Source organism: Coregonus clupeaformis, chromosome 15 (assembly GCF_020615455.1).
Source record: "Coregonus clupeaformis isolate EN_2021a chromosome 15, ASM2061545v1, whole genome shotgun sequence".
NCBI lineage: Eukaryota > Metazoa > Chordata > Actinopteri > Salmoniformes > Salmonidae > Coregonus > Coregonus clupeaformis.
The window spans coordinates 6,311,705-6,333,586 of record NC_059206.1 but is presented as its reverse complement, the minus strand read 5'-3'; the positions used below and the strand labels follow the sequence as shown (position 1 = coordinate 6,333,586).

Below are 21,882 nucleotides of genomic sequence, written 5' to 3'. Positions count from 1 at the left end.
TGATGAGCTTGGACGGCACTATGGTGTTAAACGCTGAGCTGTAGTCGATGAACAGCATTCTTACATAGGTGTTCCTCTTGTCCTGGTGGGAGAGGGCAGTGAATAGAGATTGCATAATCTGTAGATATATTGGGGCTTTTGCAAATTCGAGTGGGTTCAGGGTGTCTGGGATGATAGTGTTGATGTGAGCAATGACCAGCCTTTCAAAGCATTTCATTGCTACAGATGTGAGTGCTATGGGGCGATAGTCATTTAGACAGTTTACCTTTGCGTTCTTGGGCACAGGGACTATGGTGGTCTGCTTGAAACATGTAGGTATTACAGACTGGGTCAGGGAGAGGTTAAACATGTCAGTGAAGACACTTGCCAGCTGGTTAGCGCATGCTCTGAGTACACGTCCTGGTAATACGTCTGGCCCTGCGAATGTTTACCTGTTTCAAGGTCTTACCCACATCGGCTACAGCTGGTGCTCTCATGCATGGTTCAGTGTTGCTTGCCTCGAAGCGAGAGTAGAAGGTATTTAGCGCATCTGGTAGGCTCACGTCATTTACATTTACATCATTTAGCAGACACTCTTATCCTGAGCGACTTGCAGTAGTGAGTGCATTCATGTTTCGTACTGGGCCCCGGTGGGAATTGAACCCACAACCCTGGCATTGCAAGCGCCATGCTCTACCAACTGAGCCACATGGGACAACATCACTGGGCAGCTCGCGGGTGGGTTTCCCTTTGTAATCCGTGATAGTTTGCAAGCATTGCCACATCCGACCAGCTGGCAAACGCGTTGGCTGTTTGATGGCTCGTCGGAGGTCGTAGCGGGATTTCTTAGTGTCCCGCTACTTGAAAGCGTCAGCTCTAGCCTTTAGCTCAGTGCGGATGTTGCCAGTAATCCATGGCTTCTGGTTGGGATTTGTACGTACGGTCACTGTGGGAACGACGTCATCGATGCACTTATTAATAAAGCCGGTGACTGATGTGGTAAACTCTTCAATGGCATCGGATGAATCCCGTAACATATTCCAGTCTGTGCTAGCGAAACAGTCCTGTAGCTTAGCATCCGCTTCATCGGACCACTTCTATATTGGGCACGTCACTGGTACTTCCTGTTTGAGTTTTTGCTCGTAAGCAGGAATCAAGAGGATAGAGTTATGGTCAGATTTGCAAAATGGAGGGTGATGGAGAGCTTTGTATGCATTTCTGTGTGTGGAGGTGATCTAGAGTTTTTTTAGCCTCTAGTTACACAGGTGACATGCTGGTAGAAATGAGATAAGATGGATTTAAGTTTCCCTGCATTAAAATCACTGGCCACTAGGTGTGCCGCCTCTGGATGAGCATTTTGTTGTTTGCTTATGGCCCTATACAGCTGGTTGAGTGCGGTCTTAGTGCCAGCATCGGTTTGTGGGGATAAATAGACAGTTATGGAAAATCTAGATGAAAACTATCTTGGTAAATAGTATGGTCTACAGCTTATCATGAGTTATTCTAACTCAGGTGAGCAGAACCTCGAGACTTCCTTAATATTAGGAGATCACGCACCAGCTATTGTTAACAAAGCTTACCCGAAGCTGCCGTTCTGTCCTGCCGATGTATAGAAAAACCAGTTAGATGTACTGTATATTATCCATGTCCTTGTTCAACCACGACTCAGAGGAACATAAGCTATTACAGTTCTTCAGGTACATAAGATATTACTGTTCTTCAGTCTCGAATGGAGCTCATCCAGTTTTTTCTCCAGTGATTGAATGTTCGCCAATAGAACGGAGGGTAGGGGCGTTTAATTTATTCGCCAACGTAGTTTCGTCAGGATGCCCACACGTCGGCCTCTCTTGCTCCAGTGTCAGGGATTAGGGCCTGGTCCAAGGTGAGCAGTATGTCCTGCGCCGCTGACTCATTGAAGTAGAAATCTTCATCCAAATCGAGGTTAGTGATCGCTGTTCTGATGTTCAGAAGCTCTTTTCGGTCATAGGAAACGATGGTGGAAATATTATGTTCAAAGAAAGTTCAGATCAGCACTAAAAAACACAAAATAGCAGAATTGGTCAGGAGCCCGTAAAACGGCAGCTACCCATCCTAGCGCCATTCTGCCTAACATCAGATGACTTTTATGATCCACAAGAGGAAATTGGATAGTGGCAGATCCCATCATAATTAAAGTTGAAGCCGTGTTTACCATTGAAGAGTGAGCACTTTATTTCTGTGTTATATTGGTAGTGCTCAAATATATTTGAATAGATACTTCTTTTGGGAGTTTTGGTAAGGTAACACAATTGTACTGATTGATATCAAGTCATATTTTTCAAAATCGTGTTGATTGTCCCATTAAAGCAAGAGAGAACGAGACACCATTTTCCACCACCATGCTAGAGTTGCTAATGCTACTTCCTGATGTTGCGCCCGGCGTTCAGCCAGGGGTAAACAGACTGCTGCAACCTGATTGGCTGAACGCGATACGCAACATCCGGGACTAGCATTCCTAGGTATTAGCCACTCTATCATAGTGGTGGAAAATTCTGTTTCATAAAGAAAGTACACATATTTCCCCCGTTTTTTTTGCCTTCTCGCTATTAAATTGAGTTAAGGAGGAAATCGACGCCTTTGCAGCCTGAATGGAGAATGTTTTATGTATGAACCGGTCCACGGGGGATACCTCGTGAATGTGACAAACTGACACGTTTTCATTTTCGTCTAAAACAACTTTATATCGAAAGAGTGTCTTTGATTTGACACCTGCACATGCACTGTTCAGCACGAGACAACCGTTAGAGCCGATGACGTGTTTCTGCACATGAGGTTAGCTAGCCAATGACGCCATGACATCGCCTACAAGTGTGATAGGTGATTTCTATTGGAGAAGTAGTTTCTACAGATCTTCATACTAAACCATCTTTGTCATATGTATGGAAATGTTACGCAATGACTGTGTTTATAAGAACACTTATTTAATTACACGCATCAACCAGCTGTTTGAGGAACTGGCTCTTGCTGCGCGACAGGTGATACCCGGTTCCTAGAGAGCTACCCTCCTGAATGTTTTTGCTCCAACCTCAGATGTTACTAACATGATTCAGCTTATCAACCAGCTCATTTTTAGCCTCACATCAAATATGCGTCTCAGATAGCTGCCGTTGTGTTTGACTTTGAGTTTGAAACAAGATCCACGGAGACCATGGAATGTTTTTAAAATGTATTTATGCATATCGGGTCCGGGTGGGAAAGCCCCGGTCCATTTCGGAACAGGACCTCTAACTTCCATCATCAATAATTTATTATCATTGTTCAGATTATTCCAATTCAATCAAAAAGTGTTTGATTTAAAATACATTTGATTGATTGAGTACCGCGCCATTTGTGACTTGAGGGCTGTTAGCAAGTTTGGCTATTAACGCTTATCAGCGCTATTAATTTACAGAGCGCAGTTTTGTAGTGGTTACTGTGACTCAACAGTCACGTGGAATTTGACCCATGACCGTTGGTGTGGCGTTAATAGGGTCACCATTACATCCCTACACACACAGACACACACGCTCACAAACACAAAATAAATGCATACGTATTATGTTTTATTACAATAAGACATTCACATTTCTGCAAAGATACACTTATATTGATATTTTAGTCATTTAGCAGACTCTCTTATCCCGATAGCTAGGTGAGACAACCACATCTCAGTTAAATCTTATACTCACTTCGAAACCCACCAATGACCTTAGTTTTTCACTGAAAACAGCAGCACCCCAGCATCCCTAGTCCCCCCCCCCTCTGCTCTCCATTCTCCCTCTTTGCATTCCTCAGCCTCCCTGACTTTGTTTTCAGCCTGCGTTTACTGGCAGCTCAGCCCACACATAACGCAAAACAGATGTAGAAAGTGGAGCAACAAAAACGTTGCTGAGGATATGTGTGGGGGCAGCTCAGACTGCCCTGTTCTGTACTCAACAAAACAAATGAGTTAGTTTCTGTCTCCGGCAAGTATTTCACTTTCACAGCGTAATCTTTCAACTGTGAAAGACATATGGTTTTTCAAACATTGCCTTTAATAATAATAACAATAACTTTATTTGAATAGAGCTTTCCAATACAGGTAACAACGTGCTTATCATAATAAAATAATAAAATACAAGTACTAACAAAGAAACAAAGACAGGAGGAAGGAGAATGAAAAAAGATAGATAAATATGCATCAATGCTTTAATGTAATAGAATATATGTCAGTTTTTCTATCACGGAAGACAGTAGGTTATAATGTAGGTAGGCTTAATGGATTTATTAGAAATGATCATGAACAGAAGGTTAGGGAACACAGCCACCCGTACAAATCCAATTTATGCTCTGGCATGCATACAGGATAGCTATAGCTAGGCCTATATTAAAAATAAAAAAGGGGTAAAACAGCTCTCATGGTATGGATACAGATCATAGAATTCTAGTGCTATTTGCGAGTTAAAATGTCATGAGACATTTTGCACCGTTTACATTTGTTTTGGTGGCCCTCTCAAGCCTATATTTTTGAAGTGCAAGAATACAGCATAGGATAGATAACATAAGGGTGTGAATCGTTTTAAGAGCTGTACAGTTTACGACCAATGTCCAACAGAACGACTTTCTGTCCTCATCACGTTGCTGCGAAAATGACATCACCTTCTCGAGAGGGGGCAGGCGTTCCTGCGTCGGGGGAGGAGCTATGGAACCGGCTGAATGGGGTTGTTCGTTTTGCATGGCCCGGTGACCCGTGAGCGGAGTTTGTATATTTTAGATCATTCCATTGGTACTTAAGTGAAATCTCCACTTACCCCGGGCACCGGGCCATGCAAAACGAACTGGCCTATTCTTTCCAAGCCAACCCAGCCAACCTCGGTCCAGGCTTCCCGGAGCAGAGCAGACATATATACATACAAACACAGAGAGCAGTCAATAGCAGCCTACATACTCCTGGGTGTTCGGTTTGTCAAGGGCTTTTGTGAGAGAAAGAATAGTGTTGCCGTTTTTACCCGTAAGACATGGGGGAAGACTACCACGGTGTCGGCTTCATATGACATTGTTGCTGTTGTAGCGATACGGACGGACGACACCAATGGTTTATCTAACTGGATCTCAGTGCGACGGGCGCAGTATCAAGCTGGGTTCCCCTGATGTGATGTTCGATGCCAGCACTTGGAGGATACGCAACATCTGGGACGGGGTGAAACTAGAGGTCGCCGGGGATGCGAGCCCCGTTGTCCTGCATAGCTTCACCCAACTGGACCCTGACCTTCCGCAGTTGGAGGTAACGAAATAACTTGTTTACTGCGCACTGGGGCGCACTGTAGCCTTGTGTGCAGTTTTCAATGCGTTTGTTGACTGGTCTGTTATCCAAGCTGCCACACATGATTGATAAACGAGAATAGCCTAGTGGTTTGAGAGGATAAGATCTGTGTTCTGCTGTGTTTTGTTGTTTACTTCTGCCTTAGTGTCAATGACACAGTTATTGAATTCCAATACATTTAAGTGCGCATGTCCATTAGTAGGCTATAGTTGTAATCGACATCCTTTTGAAATGCATCTACATAGTTTGAGTAGCCCGTTTATTTCCAAAAAGGTTAAACAAACGTTGTGAAATCTATATGTTTTATTGATGAAGAAACAAACAAACTGTTTATTATTTCATAATATAGGCCGTTTTTATTTTATTTTGTATTTATATTTATACAGGGAGTCAACATTGAGACTCCTCTGTTTTGCAAGTGAGCCCTTCAAACAACATAAATACCCTAATTAGTTTTTAGTACAAGTAATTTGTTAAAACTATATGATGGTCCACAATGCATAGACACTGAACAAGAAAACCGTTATAATCACTGTTATATATATATTTTTTAAGCTCAACAAGTCTATGCTATGCTTATTAAATGAAATGAATAACAGTCATAAATAATCATCCATGAAACCCCTTTAGAGGACATGGTGAGATTAGTTTATCATCAATTTGTTTTGAATAATGTTTTAAAAACACTATTGTTGTATGGAAACAGACACAACACCAGTCACTAGTTGTTTTCCCCCCAAATGGTACGAGACAGCTTTTAAAACGGAGCCAGTGAACCAGCCACAGTAATCGATTCAATTGGATTTCAATGGGTCACAGTGTTGACTGCTGTCCAAGCAGTGTGGTTCTACTTTCCAAATAACACACTGCCTCACTGGCGATGTCATAGGTCATAAGCTATGTCCCTCAAACTCAACTCTGGGCCTCAAAGCCAGTTCCACTGCATTTTTTAATTATTCCCCTCCAATCAGGGACTGATTTAAATCTGGGACACAAGGTGAGTGCAATTAATTATCAGGTAGAACAGAAAACCAACAGGCTTCGGACCTCGTAGGGGAAGAGTTGTGGGTGTGAATGCACTCTGCCGACAGCTGTGTGTGTGAGTCATTACAGCTTTCTAATTCTCTCTTCTGGCTCCAAGGCGGCAATACGATCAGGGGTTTTCTAAAGCTCAGACACGTCAGACTGCCTCCAACCCACAGCCTCTCTGGTGTCCAACCCCACGTCAGACTGCCTCCAACCCACAGCCTCTCTGGTGTCCAACCCCACGTCAGACTGCCTCCAACCCACAGCCTCTCTGGTGTCCAACCCCACGTCAGACTGCCTCCAACCCACAGCCTCTCTGGTGTCCAACCCCACGTCAGACTGCCTCCAACCCACAGCCTCTCTGGTGTCCAACCCCACGTCAGACTGCCTCCAACCCACAGCCTCTCTGGTGTCCAACCCCACGTCAGACTGCCTCCAACCCACAGCCTCTCTGGTGTCCAACCCCACGTCAGACTGCCTCCAACCCACAGCCTCTCTGGTGTCCAACCCCACGTCAGACTGCCTCCAACCCACAGCCTCTCTGGTGTCCAACCCCACGTCAGACTGCCTCCAACCCACAGCCTCTCTGGTGTCCAACCCCACGTCAGACTGCCTCCAACCCACAGCCTCTCTGGTGTCCAACCCCACATCAGACTGCCTCCAACCCACAGCCTCTCTGGTGTCCAACCCCACGTCAGACTGCCTCCAACCCACAGCCTCTCTGGTGTCCAACCCCACGTCAGACTGCCTCCAACCTACAGCCTCTCTGGTGTCCAACCCCACGTCAGACTGCCTCCAACCCACAGCCTCTCTGGTGTCCAACCCCCACGTCAGACTGCCTCCAACCCACAGCCTCTCTGGTGTCCAACCCCACGTCAGACTGCCTCCAACCCACAGCCTCTCTGGTGTCCAACCCCACGTCAGACTGCCTCCAACCCACAGCCTCTCTGGTGTCCAACCCCACGTCAGACTGCCTCCAACCCACAGCCTCTCTGGTGTCCAACCCCACGTCAGACTGCCTCCAACCCACAGCCTCTCTGGTGTCCAACCCCACATCAGACTGCGTCCAACCCACAGCCTCTCTGGTGTCCAACCCCACGTCAGACTGCGTCCAACCCACAGCCTCTCTGGTGTCCAACCCCACGTCAGACTGCCTCCAACCCACAGCCTCTCTGGTGTCCAACCCCACGTCAGACTGCCTCCAACCCACAGCCTCTCTGGTGTCCAACCCCACGTCAGACTGCGTCCAACCCACAGCCTCTCTGGTGTCCAACCCCAGTACAGGAGAGTGACCAAGAGGAGGTTGAGTCACTGGAGACATCTGACCCTTTCTACTCTGAGCAGCTGACCATAGACTCTGTTAAGTGTGGTGTCCAACCCCACACTCTTCCCCTATTATAACCAATTAAGTAAAATAACCAGAGAAAAAACTGGATGGGTTGGGGAGAAGCTAATTTAATTGATGTAGTCTCATACTGCAAAATGTTTTAACTGTAAGCGTCTGTGGGGGAAATAATGCCTGTTAAATGACTGGGGGGGGGGGGGTTGGCTAACTGGCAAACTCAACACTGCTGCTTGTCCTTTGGGAAAATAATGGCCTCAGCTGAATTTCACATCTGCTGTTTCATTGAGCAACAACTCTGCTTCCTCCACCAACACTGTACTGTACAAAATCAGAGGAAGCTTGAGTCAGAGCAACTGGTGTCCATTTCGTGCCAGACACATACAGTGAGGGAAAAAAGTATTTGATCCCCTGCTGATTTTGTACGTTTGCCCACTGACATGACTTAGTACTTGGTGGCAAAACCCTTGTTGGCAATCACAGAGCTCAGACGTTTCTTGTAGTTGGCCACCAGGTTTGCACACATCTCAGGAGGGATTTTGTTCCACTCCTCTTTGCAGATCTTCTCCAAGTCATTAAGGTTTCGAGGCCGACGTTTGGCAACTCAAACCTTCAGCTCCCTCCACAGATTTTCTATGGGATTAAGGTCTGGAGACTGGCTAGGCCACTCCAGGACCTTAATGTGCTTCTTCTTGAGCCACTCCTTTGTTGCCTTGGCCGTGTGTTTTAGGTCATTGTCATGCTGGAATACCCATCCACGACCCATTTTCAATGCCCTGGCTGAGGGAAGGAGGTTCTCACCCAAGATTTGACGGTACATGGCCCCGTCCATCGTCCCTTTGATGCGGTGAAGTTGTCCTGTCCCCTTAGCAGAAAAACACCCCCAAAGCATAATGTTTCCACCTCCATGTTTGACGGTGGGGATGGTGTTCTTGGGGTCATAGGCAGCATTCCTCCTCCTCCAAACACGGCGAGTTGAGTTGATGCCAAAGAGCTCGATTTTGGTCTCATCTGACCACAACACTTTCAGCCAGTTCTCCTCTGAATCATTCAGATGTTCATTGGTCAACTTCAGATGGCCCTGTATATGTGCTTTCTTGTCTCCTGAGTGGCGCAGTGGTCTAAGGCACTGCATCGCAGTGCTAACTGTGCCACTAGAGATCCTGGTTCGTATCCAGGCTCTGTCGCAGCCGGCCGCGACCGGGAGACTCATGGGCGGCGCACAATTGGCCCAGCGTCGTCCAGGGTAGGGGAGGGAATGGACGGCAGGGATGTAGCTCAGTTGATAGAGCATGGCGTTTGTAACGCCAGGGTTGTGGGGTCGTTTCCCACGGGCGGCCAGTATAAAAAAAATATGTATTCACTAACTGTAAGTCGCTCTGGATAAGAGCGTCTGCTAAATGACTAAAATGTAATGTAAATGTTGAGCAGGGGGACCTTGCGGGCGCTGCAGGATTTCAGTCCTTCACGGCGTAGTGTGTTACCAATTGTTTTCTTGGTGACTATGGTCCCAGCTGCCTTGAGATCATTGACAAGATCCTCCCGTGTAGTTCTGGGCTGATTCCTCACCGTTCTCATGATCATTGCAACTCCACGAGGTGAGATCTTGCATGGAGCCCCAGGCCGAGGGAGATTGACAGTTATTTTGTGTTTCTTCCATTTGCGAATAATCGCACCAACTGTTGTCACCTTCTCACCAAGCTGCTTGGCGATGGTCTTGTAGCCCATTCCAGCCTTGTGTAGGTCTACAATCTTGTCCCTGATATCCTTGGAGAGCTCTTTGGTCTTGGCCATGGTGGAGAGTTTGGAATCTGATTGATTGATTGCTTCTGTGGACAGGTGTCTTTTATACAGGTAACAAACTGAGATTAGGAGCACTCCCTTTAAGAGTGTGCTCCTCATCTCAGCTCGTTACCTGTATAAAAGACACCTGGGAGCCAGAAATCTTTCTGATTGAGAGGGGGTCAAATACTTATTTCCCTCATTAAAATGCAAATCAATTTATAACATTTTTTACATGTGTTTTCTTGATTTTGTTGTTGTTATTCTGTCTCTTACTGTTCAAATAAACCTACCATTACATTTATAGACTGATCATTTCTTTGTCAGTGGGCAAACGTACAAAATCAGCAGGGGATCAAATACTTTTTTCCCTCACTGTAGTTATAGTGTGCTGGCAGAAGGAAATGGGGCGTATCGTGTTCACTGACATACTCTGTAGCCATATCTTATGGCCCTAAATCACCAGCAAAACTTGGTCAAAGAGGAGAATAGAAAGTGACCGCTCTGCTTGAAGTCGTCTGCGCATTAGGAAGGGAAGTGTAGTAGTTTGGACTGAATATTACCTGAATGATAGGGACAAGCTTAGTTGGGGCTGAATTCAATTGAACCTTGATTACAGTATTTAGTCAGTAGTACAGATGTAGGATCTTAACTGGACCTCTTGTTGCAGCAAAATAATCCTGCAGCAACAGGATTTGAACGTTTAGTCCATAATGTTGCTTGATCGGTGGTTAGGCTATTAGCTGGTCAAAATGAGGCTACATGAAAAGTGGAATGCATAACCGTGTGTTAGTGCAGGTTTTCAGTAAATCACAAAGCTCATCTGCATTTCCTGCGGCCCAGGAAAATTCTCAGCAACAAAAGAGTGATCAAATTAGGGTCCTACATCTGTAGATATGCAGTAGTGTGCAGTAGATATGAACATAAGGTTGTTTTCCAATAAACTCACAGAATGGTTTTGAGTAGGCTACTCTAGATTCCACATGGACTCCCTTTGCAAGCATTTCAGAACTGTTCAAGAATAAGACAGGTGTGTGTGCACTGCAGACAGTTGTAAACAAAGATACTGAATACACATTGCTTAAGCAGATTGGATTTGATTGTAGTTTCCATTATAGAATAATGATAGTATAATAATATTATTACAGACCATAGAGATCTTCACGGTAAAAATGAATTTTCCTCCAGCATTTTCCACCATGGACACAGCGGGACGTATGCCGCGGTCTCAGCCGGCTGACACATTCTTTCCACGGCCAACTTTCCCTCCAATAAACATAAATAGACCCAATCGAGAAGGAAAAAGAAGTGACCAGCCAGTCACTCTATTTGAGCAATTTATCTGTTCAACCTACTTTTCAGTACTTCTCAGTCTGCAAGAGATATAGTCCTAGACTATAGAGTGTAGAAATTGTTTGCCTTGGCCTATCAAGTACATTTTAGTAGTGCATGGAAAAGGAAGTATTAACGCGCATCCAGCGCTATACATACAACAACATCCATGTCTCTCAGGTGATTACTGTATACCATTATTTCGTAAACGGAAAAAACGTGTTAACTGTATCACACATAGCAGAGGTCTGTTAAGGCGTCCGCATGCTTCCCATCCGAAACAGTTCGGAACAGTTAATGCATATATTATGACGACATTTTGTGATGTTTTTGTTTGTTTGGGTCTTCGGCAAGGGTTTTTTCTACTGTACGTGCACACAAAAAATTTTCTCGAGGCAAGCCGAAGTTCAGAGCCGAAGTCTACGCCCCTTAATCGGTCATTGATCAACAGTAGGGTTTCTTCAATGAAATGTGTTTGTTGTCATTCAACGATAGATTACTCGTTTTCATTCACATTATTTCATTGAGAAATACTGCACCAAACATCTTAGTTAGATGTAAAATTGCGCGACTAAGATCTCCTCGGCAAAACACAAAAAATGATTGACAGATTTCTTGAGTTATCTAATTCTGACTATTTTTAGGAAGTGTCCCGTGTAGCTCAGTTGGTAGAGCATGGCGTTTTCAACGCCAGGGTTGTAGGTTCGTTTCCCACGGGGGACCAGTATGGAGAAGAAAAAAAATGTATGCACTCACTAACTGTAAGTCGCTCTGAATAGGAGCGTCTGCTAAATGACTAAAATGTAAATGTAAAAATGTATACTGGCTACAGTGTCTCAAGATGGACAAACAGCACTATCGCCACTTTTTCTTGTTTTTCAAGCGAAGGTGTTTTAAGGGAGTATGCGAGCACACTGAAGCATGCGGTAGTCTTTAGCCCTTGATGTCTCTATAACCATCAGTAGTCAATAGGCCTATGAAATGATTTTAGCCATGGCTGAGTCCCTGTTTCTGAAATACTAAACTGACAGTATATAAATCTACTGTATATCTTCCTCTAAATGCAGAGGATGACACGAGGCTATCGAACAAGCGTGCCGTTTGTCTCATGGGTCCTGTTGATCAAAGCACGGAGTGACACATTGTCAGCTTGGCATTTTGGGAATCTGCATGCGTGTATCGCCAATGCTGGTCACGAGCCTGGAGAGAGCGCTGTCTTCATCTCTCCAACTCTTAATCCTGTTAGTTGATTAAGGCTAATCGGTCTTCTCACTCCACTGCATTTCATGTTAGTATTATATTTTGTTTTCGTCTGCAAATTGACAGTGAGTTTGAGGCAAGAATTGCAGGCTGTTCATCTAATTTCTGTAAAATAGAGCAGACATTTTCAAAGAACGGTTTGTTTGACGCATGCCTGTTTTATGTTTTCTTTGGTCCTCTAAAAAGCAGAGAATGTTACATTATGGCATTTCTGTCATATTGAATGTCTCTCAACACTCACTTTATAGACCCTATTCTGCCTTTTCACTAGACATATAAATCCTCTCTGTAACCTGCATTGAAAGTGAAGGGCCTCCCTTCCTACCACAGTCCTAATACCCTCATTGTGATTAGCTAATGACTGACTTCTGTCAGGTTCCCTCTTCTCTTCCATTTTAAAAGACAGGCCTCTCATACCCAATTCGTCCTCAGTCTTACACCACTTTGTCATTGGGTTTAGCTCAAGATACATTTTAGTCATTTAGCAGATGCGACTAACGAGCAATTAAGTTAAGTGCCTTGCTCAAGGGCACATTGACAGATTTTTCACCTAGTCGGCTCGGACATTTGAACCAACGACATTTCGGTTACTGGCCCACCAAGCTACCTGCACACTCACTCTCCATGCCTGTCCTGAGACCATAAAAGCAGATGGTGTTAAAATTCAGGCTTTGATACCTCTGGAGATGTAGTGATCCTCAACTGTCAGTATTCAGTGATTCCTGGAAACCCAATACCTGCCTTCTCCCATCTGATAGTGTGTAGGTGGTTGTGTAATCATAGGATATTGAGCCGGTCTGGGTTTGAGAGAGGCTTCCCCAACATCCTGTAAACACACTGTCTCCACGTGTCAGTTTCGTTCTACCAACATTCGTGATCAATGCCTTTCTTACTCTCTCCTTCCTCTCTTTTCATCCATTTTCTTCCTTCATTCTCCATCTCCCTCCCTCTCTCTGCCCTTCCTTTAACCTTCTACTATGAAATTCAATTAAAGATGCTTCCAGCGAAGGCTATCAGATCAATTCCACTCATCTGCAGTTGATGATGTCATGCATCCAGCACTACTTCTTAATGATTTGTTATCTTCTGGCCATAAACAATAACGTGATGTTCTTCTAGGTCAAAGCACTAAAGTGAAACGTATTTACGCTATTAGACGCCAAAGAGTCCAGATCGTTAAACAGGCTCAGGGAATGCGTGAGCCGAATTTAACTGTTCAAAACAAGACACAGGATGAGATTACTCTGCTGTCGGGTTAGAATAGTTGAAAAAGGTTTTGAATACCTCAAAGTAATTCAGGATTTAGTTTCAGAAAGATTAAAATAGTTTTTGAATGGCTTTCAAGGTTCTGCTTTTGTTATAGAATGACATAGCATTTTCTTATGGTCAGGTCAGCTTGTTGTCATTTCTGTCTTGTTTTGATCTTTTCAGTTTGAAGCTCCTGCATTAGCTCTTGAAGATTAGAAAAATACCACTGTTGTTAAGCTTGTTCTAGTATGTTCTATAGGACATGTCTATAGATAAGGACCCAAACAGCTGAATGTAGTTGTTACCTTATCCTTAGGTCATAGGATCAGTGTGTTAATGGATTGCAGATCACAACACACGTTGACAGCATTACATATTTTTCTACGTCACATAAAGGAAAGAGAACAGAGAGGGTTGTCTTTCATTTTTGCCAAACATTTCTCCAATGCTTCTGTTTTTCTTCCTCCCTATCTTCCTCTGTTGCAAAATGGCCGGCTCATCTCTGGTTTTGGCTGGTAGTTTTGGTTTTGTGTGTATTCATTGTTGAATTCTCTCCGATCAGAAGCCAAGAGTTCAGCCATGACAAACCAAAGCAGGGTCTGCCCGGCACGGAGTTTGATAGAAACAGAGCTCCTTTTGTTGTCGTCACGTCATTGTTGTATTATCGATTGAGAGAACACTGAACAGCAGAGGATGACTAAAAGGGTGGAACAATAGAAGGGACAGTGATTTAGAGTTGAAAGAGAGAAAGCGAGAGAGAGGGGGGATTGATTTAGGGCAGTGAAAAGGAGTGAACGGGAGAGCTGCTATAGAGGAAAGCAGATGAGAGAGCAGGGTTGATAGAGGGCAGAATAGCAGAGGGATGTGAATGGAGGCCATATTGTGGTGACAGTGCTCTCTAAAGGCAGACCGGGGCTGGAGCAGTACAGTACTACAGCTGCACATCTGGACCCCATCAGGCCTCGCTCTTTATCTCCCTGTTGTCCTTTTAGACGTCCACCCCCGCAGAGCTCTGGCAGCCAGTGCTAGGTGTTGATATACAGCCGCTGAGAAAATAGAATCATTTCGAAAACAAGTTTACGTTACGCTCGATCTGATTATCAGACGGAAAAAGATGACTTAAGTCTGGGGGAATTTACGGAACAGGGACGAAAGATTTGCTAGCAATATGAAAATGTTAATAAAGATTGGTCTCAAAATTCAACTTTGTGGTACCCCTTTTCCCCCTCAGTTGCTTCCAGTCCTCATTCCTTTCCTTCATGTTGTCAAAGTAAAGCGTGACAGTGTTATTCTTACAGATTCCTGCACACAGGAATGTGTGTGTGACCCAAAACGGAAGATGCAGGCTAGCAGCACACAGTGTTGTCACCAGTATTATCCTATTATCTTACACCTTCCCAGTCATAGCCACAGCAATGAAAGAACTTGACCTTCTTCACCGACACCAAACAAAGGATGGTGAAACACAAAGACCCAGCCTTGGGCTTGCTCCGGTTAGATATCCAGTGGCCACTCTGTTCTGTTTTAAAGGGAGTTCACTTCTGGTGATAGCATTACTCCTCCATGCTAATGCTGGGCTAATAAATTGTTTTTGCGTGGGTGTCTTGCAGACAGACTCGCTCCTTTGGTCAGCTACAGATTGACAGTATCAATCCTTTCAATCCTAACTCCCACCGCTAAGAAGACTGATGGTGCCTTCCTTTTGGGTGAAATAAATACAGTGAGGACATTTTCAGAGAGCCCAACTTTTCAGGGCTCTGTAAGCATATGGACACAAACACTCTCTTTCATTTATTGTACATTGCTGAAGTATTGATTTGGAGTATTGCGTTCCAAATCATTTTAAGTAGCCAACACTTGCCCACAACAAGACATACAGTGGGGAGAACAAGTATTTGATACACTGCCGATTTTGCAGGTTTTCCTACTTACAAAGCATGTAGAGGTCTGTAATTTTTATCATAGGTACACTTCATCTGTGAGAGACGGAATCTAAAACAAAAATCCAGAAAATCACATTGTATGATTTTTAAGTAATTAATTTGCATTTTATTGCATGACATAAGTATTTGATACATCAGAAAAGCAGAACTTAATATTTGGTACAGGAACCTTTGTTTGCAATTACAGAGATCATACGTTTCCTGTCGGTCTTGACCAGGTTTGCACACACTGCAGCAGGGATTTTGGCACACTCCTCCATACCTTCTCCAGATCCTTCAGGTTTCGGGGCTGTCGCTGGGCAATACGGACTTTCAGATCCCTCCTAAGATTTTCTATTGGGTTCAGGTCTGGAGACTGGCTAGGCCACTCCAGGACCTTGAGATGCTTCTTACGGAGCCACTCCTTAGTTGCCCTGGCTGTGTGTTTCGAGTCGTTGTCATGCTGGAAGACCGAGCCACGACCCATCTTCAATGCTCTTACTGAGGGAAGGAGGTTGTTGGCCAAGATCTCGCGATACATGGCCCCATCCATCCTCCCCTCAATACGGTGCAGTCGTCCTGTCCCCTTTGCAGAAAAGCATCCCCAAAGAATGATGTTTCCACCTCCATGCTTCATGGTTGGGATGGTGTTCTTGGGGTTGTACTCATCCTTCTTCTTCCTCCAAACATGGCGAGTGGATTTTAGACCAAAAAGCTCTATTTTTGTCTCATCAGACCACATGACCTTCTCCCATTCCTCCTCTGGATCATCCAGATGGTCATTGGCAAACTTCAGACGGGCCTGGACATGCGCTGGCTTGAGCAGGGGGACCTTGCATGCGCTGCAGGATTTTAATCCATGACGGCGTAGTGTGTTACTAATGGTTTTCTTTGAGACTGTGGTCCCAGCTCTCTTCAGGTCATTGACCAGGTCCTGCCGTGTAGTTCTGGGCTGATCCCTCACCTTCCTCATGATCATTGATGCCCCACGAGGTGAGATCTTGCATGGAGCCCCAGACCGAGAGTGATTGACCGTCATCTTGAACTTCTTCCATTTTCTAATAATTGCGCCAACAGTTGTTGCCTTCTCACCAAGCTGCTTGCCTATTGTCCTGTAGCCCATCCCAGCCTTGTGCAGGTCTACAATTTTATCCCTGATGTCCTTAAACAGCTCTCTGGTCTTGGCCATTGTGGAGAGGTTAGAGTCTGTTTGATTGAGTGTGTGGACAGGTGTCTTTTATACAGGTAACGAGTTCAAACAGGTGCAGTTAATACAGGTAATGAGTGGAGAACAGGAGGGTTTCTTAAAGAAAAACTAACAGGTCTGTGAGAGCCGGAATTCTTATTGGTTGGTAGGTGATCAAATACTTATGTCATGCAATAAAATGCAAATTAATTACTTAAAAATCATAGAATGTGATTTTCTGGATTTTTGTTTTAGATTCCGTCTCTCACAGTTGAAGTGTACCTATGATAAATATTACAGACCTCTACATGCTTTGTAAGTAGGAAAACCTGCAAAATCGTCAGTGTATCAAATACTTGTTCTCCCCACTGTAAGTGAGGACAAAACAAGAGTTGTCATAACAGACTGAATTAGATCAGTTTTTGCTTTGCTCAGTCCTCTTTCACCGCCCCACCCCCCGTGTCCGCCTGATGTTTCATTTGCTGACTCTCACTGCTCTGTTAAAACCAGCAGCAACGTGCCAGAACAGACCAGGCCAAATATCCTACTCCAACTCCGGACCAAAGCACACATTTATTTAATCTGAAAGTAATCATTTCCATAGGAGATGAAGGGCTAGTGTGTGAGATGGAAAATGAAAAGAAAGTTCAACCCTGTGACCGTTTGTTACCGTAGTACAGGACACAGGGGCTCAGTATGTTCCCTCACAAAATAACAGTTTATAATATATATAATTGGGTTAGGAGAAGTCATTCAGTACAGGACAGAAAGCTTAATATTATTGAAGGACAAAAGGAAATGGGATTCAATGTTCTTTAGTTTCAAAAGGATACACAAGGATGTGCATGTGTGTGGCTAATTTGGATATATGTGTGTCTTTGTGTGTGTTGGTGTGTGTGTGTGTGTGTGTGCATTAGAAAGCTAAATCAACCCATAACACTGCATGGTGAAACTGATCCAGCTGCTCAGCTGGTGCACCAGGCGGGCCTCCTCTCTCTCCCCTCGGCCCCATATTGTTGTCCCTGTCCCTGGGGCCAGCCCAGAGAGGGTAGTGGGACGTCTGTGGTTGTGACGGAGTGGGACCAGAGAGTATGCACATGGAGCCTGCCGGGGATCGGTGACTGACTGACTGGCTCCTGAGGGAGGACAGGAGGGGGACGTTAAAGCTATGAGACTAGTGTCCTCACGGGAGTTCAGACCACTTTAGAGATTGTCACAGCAGACGCCACCGGCATTAGCCAAATAACTTCCCCTCTCTATCTCTCTCCTTACTCTCTCTCTGGCCTTCTCCTCCACCTATCCTCTGTAGCCTACTCTAAAACCAATAATTGATTACATGAATGATACTTTGCCCACCCATACTGTACATGCTACATGTACATGGATAGATAGGAGAAGGAGTGTCCTTATTATAGCCACATATTATACATTATAAACTGGGTGGTTCGAGCCCTGAATGCTGATTGGCTGACAGCCATGGTATATCAGACCGTATACCATGGGTATGACAAAACATGTATTTTTACTGCTCTAATTACGTTGGTAACCAGTTTGATGGTTGCTATAATTAAGCAATATGGCACCTCGGGTGTTTGTGGTATATTGCGTTGCGACGTGCATTAGAATAGCCCTTAGCCGTGGTATATTGGCCATATACCACACCCCCTTGGGCCTTACTGCTTAATTATAGCAACCATGAAAGTCAACATGAGAGACGTGGCTGAAGTAGAAGGAGAGAAGGAGAGAGAGAAGGAGGGAGGAGGGATTGAATGTGGCAGCTGTGGAGGGACTGAAAGCAAGATATAAACAATCGGCCCGGGCCGACTGGAGATCTAAGTGGCACATGATATCATCGCTTCACTTCAAGGGCCATCGGGGATCGCGAGAAGGGGGGGAGGAGGGGGGTAGAGAGTGACTGTTGGCCACCGAGATATCACTCTCTCTGGCAGGGAGGGCTGTTCTGTCCCCGACACACACCCCTTTGTTTGGGTTTTGGTTCAATCTGTTCGTAGGTTGGTGGTATGTGTAGTAATGTTAGAGCAATATTAGCAAGAGGCATCCCAAAATGCATCCCTAAACTCAGCAGCTTTAAATTAGGATTAAGTTAGCCAGCTAACTTTGATAAATGTTCAGATATAGCTCTTGATAGTTTTCTGGTTCATTAATCAAATAAAAATGTTCATATTGGTTTTTGTTGGGAGTGTTGAGTCAATTATACCATCCCAAGATATTAAGTTAATTCAGAATAGGAAAGTTGGGGCTAATTCATTGATTCTGTGTTGTGGCATACCCCTAGAGGACAGAGTATGTGGCTCTAAAATAAATACATATATAAACAAAAGGTTTCTCAATAAACAAACACTTATAACAATGTTATGATAGCATTCATATGGCCTTTTCGGCCACCAGTGCAGTCAAATTTGTTGCTAAATGTTTTCTGTATAGTTTGGAAAGTTTTTGTCTGGTTTTCTTTCCAGTGTTGTTTGGTCTGCACGTGCAGGAATATGTGTGCCAGGTTGCCTGTGTGTAGGAAACGGCTACTTGAGCTGATGCACACTCTTGAGAAACACACAAACATTTGCACACACGCACACACAAACAATTTTAGACTAGTGAGGATTACACTCATTGTGTGTGTGTGTTGTGTGTGTATATTTGTGTGTTCTATGAGTGTTCATGTTACGTGCACAAGCCCCATTGTGGTTATGCTTCCAGATTACATTGAGGGAAAGGAACCAGGTCAAGCTTGGAGTGAATAGAAACTTCGGAGAGAGGGAGGTAGAGAAAGAAAGAGAGAGGTGGACAGAGAGAGAGACTATTTCCAGATGTGTCTTACAGAGGGAGAGAACAGATAAGTAGGGAGGGGAAGAGAAGGAGAGGAGAAAAGAGGGAGGGAGTGCGCTTGTTGGTCAAAACACAGCTGTCTGGCTTTCTAGACTTACAGGAACTTTGCAACAACAAGGAAAATCCTTATAGTATCCTTATAGAAACACTTCCTTACAGGAACTTAATACAGTTATACTCCAACAGCATTTAGTTATTTACATTTGGTGGATTGCATCATGGGCTAAAACTCGACAAAACATACATTAGTGGTTTGTATTGGCACCTCAACAAAATTGTGTGTGTGTGTCCTATTACAGGACACACACACACACACACACGCACACACACACCAGTTAGCAGTGCTGCACCATGTGTATGTCAGATGAGGTAGACAAATGCAGACAGACATAAGTTATTCTCATTACTAGAGCCATGAGTGTGTGTGCAGTGTGTGTGCAGTGTGTGTGCAGTGTGTGTGCAGTGTGTGTGCAGTGTGTATTCAGTGTGTATGCAGTGTGTGTGTGCAGTGTGTGTGTGTGAGGTCCTGTCTTCTCGTCTTCCCATCTCATCCCCCTCTTTTTAGTCCCCGCAGAGCAGAGAGAAGTGCCTAAACTTCAAGCCTCCACTTGTAACCCCCCCTGGGAAGTCTATGACTAAGTGTGTGTGTGAAACCTTCCTGGAATAGGCCACAATAACCCCCATAATGTTCTCACAGCGGCACAACTTTGTCTTAGTACCACACACACACACACACACACACACACACACACACACACACACACAAAAGTCCTCATTCCCTTTAGTTAACGTCCCTGTCCCCCTTACCTCTCCCTCTCCCTTTCTTTCTCTCCCTTTCTCTCTCCCTTTCTCTCTCCCTTTCGGTCCGCCCTCTTTCCTTTTCATCCTCTGTCAAACCCCCTATCTCTACCCCTCTCGATGGCGGCAGGCTGAGACGGCCTGTGGAGCGCCAGTGGAATTTCTGTCTGTAAATAATTATAATAATGAGAGGAACCACACAAAAGAGATGGATAATGTCGAAGTAATCCAAACGCTTTCAGGGTTGTCACTTTGTTGTAGTTACTATAGTTACTAAAGAAAGTCAGTTGGTCATTGTGAATAATGTTCTGTATGCAAATGTGTGTGTCTGTGGTGCCAATTCCAAGCTAACTGTAGGGTCCACTGGATCCTGTTGATTGACAACCCGTTCTTCATGTGCCTTTTCATCGCCTGCAGTGTGTGTCCGTGTGTGAGTGTGTCCCCGTGTGTGTGTGTGTCTGTGTATGTGCAGGATCTCCCTTCTGTTGTCATAGCAACATCCTAAACAGACCATACATGTATCTGTATGTAACTGTAACCAGCTGTAGCTATATCCTCACTGCATACATCCTATATTGAAAGCAGTTGAAGCTCTTGACATACACACACTCACATATACTGTACTCACACACAGTCAGGGGAAGATCTGACTGACTGTAGGCACGTAAGGTACTTCAGACACACACACACACACACACACACACACACACACACACACACACACACACACCTGTCTACTGAGCTAGGAAAGTCCCCTGATGGTTATATCCTGCAGTCATACTGTAGTTTGAGTGGGATACTGCTGTGTGTGTGTGTGTGTACTGTGTGGTGTGTGTGTGTGTGTGTGTGTGTGTGTGTGTGTGTGTGTGTACTGTGTGGTGTGTGTGTGTGTGTACTGTGTGGTGTGTGTGTGTGTGGTGTGTGTGTGTGTGTGTGTGTGTGTGTGTGTGTGTGTGTGTGTGTGTGTGTGTGTGTGTGTGTGTGTGTGTGTGTGTGTGTGTGTGTGTGTGTGTGTGTGTGTGTGTTAGACAGGAGGTTGGGGTTGAGGGGATAATAATACCGCCCAATACAGAGCACTGGGTAATAACCTCTAACAGCTAACCCACGTGGTTATGGAGACAAGGGATGTTTTATGACCCTACTGTCGCCCCAAGGGCAGACACTGGAATTTGGAACTTAGGAACCCCCGTAAACATGCCAACATGGAACGATTCATCTACTGTGGAGTGTGGACAGCCAGCAACAGAAAATAGGAAATACGTTTAATAGCAGGCAGATAGCTGCTTTTCAGAACACACAAACATTCTCTGTCACACACACACACACACACACACACACACACACACACGTTTTTTTCTTCTATCCTCATGGGGACCTAAAATGTATTTCCATTCAAAATCCTATTTTCCCTAACCTTAACCGTAACCCTAAACCTAAACCTAACCTCAAACCTGATTCTAACACTAACATTAATTCCACCCTAAACCTAACCCTACCCCCTAAGCTTAAAATAGCCCTTGTCCTCATGGGGACATGGGAAATGTCCCCACGAGGTGGAATTTTCCTTGTTTTACTATCCTTGTGGGGCCTTTGAGGGATTTTAAGTCCCCACAAGGCTAGAAGAACAAGACCACAGACACACACACACACACACACACACACACACACACACACACACACACACTGGAGTTGACAACCCTAACTCTCTGTGGAGTCAAGGTTATCTGGTGTGTGTTGGGTGACATGCCAGTACAGCCAGACAGGCCAGGGCCGGGACCAGACTACAGGGCAGATAGATAGACAGACATGGAGGCCAGGGCCGGGGCCAGACAACAGGGCTGAT

At 44.8% G+C, this 21,882-nt stretch overlaps 1 protein-coding gene across 3 annotated transcripts in view; it reads left to right on the top strand.

Annotated features, from left to right (window-relative positions):
* The window catches only part of LOC121582061 (ral guanine nucleotide dissociation stimulator), a 67,733-nt gene that overhangs the window by 27,101 nt on the left and 18,750 nt on the right, over positions 1-21,882 (top strand). The window contains exon 1 of one of the 3 annotated variants that reach the window (XM_041897582.2): positions 4,765-5,260. The exons of 1 other annotated variant lie outside the window; for it this stretch is intronic. In XM_041897582.2, the coding sequence (XP_041753516.2) occupies positions 5,069-5,260 (192 nt within the window). In that variant the 5' untranslated portion in view covers positions 4,765-5,068. Of the gene's footprint in view, positions 1-4,764; positions 5,261-21,882 lie in introns of those variants that run through there. One more of the 3 variants, XM_041897580.2, reaches the window with a different exon arrangement.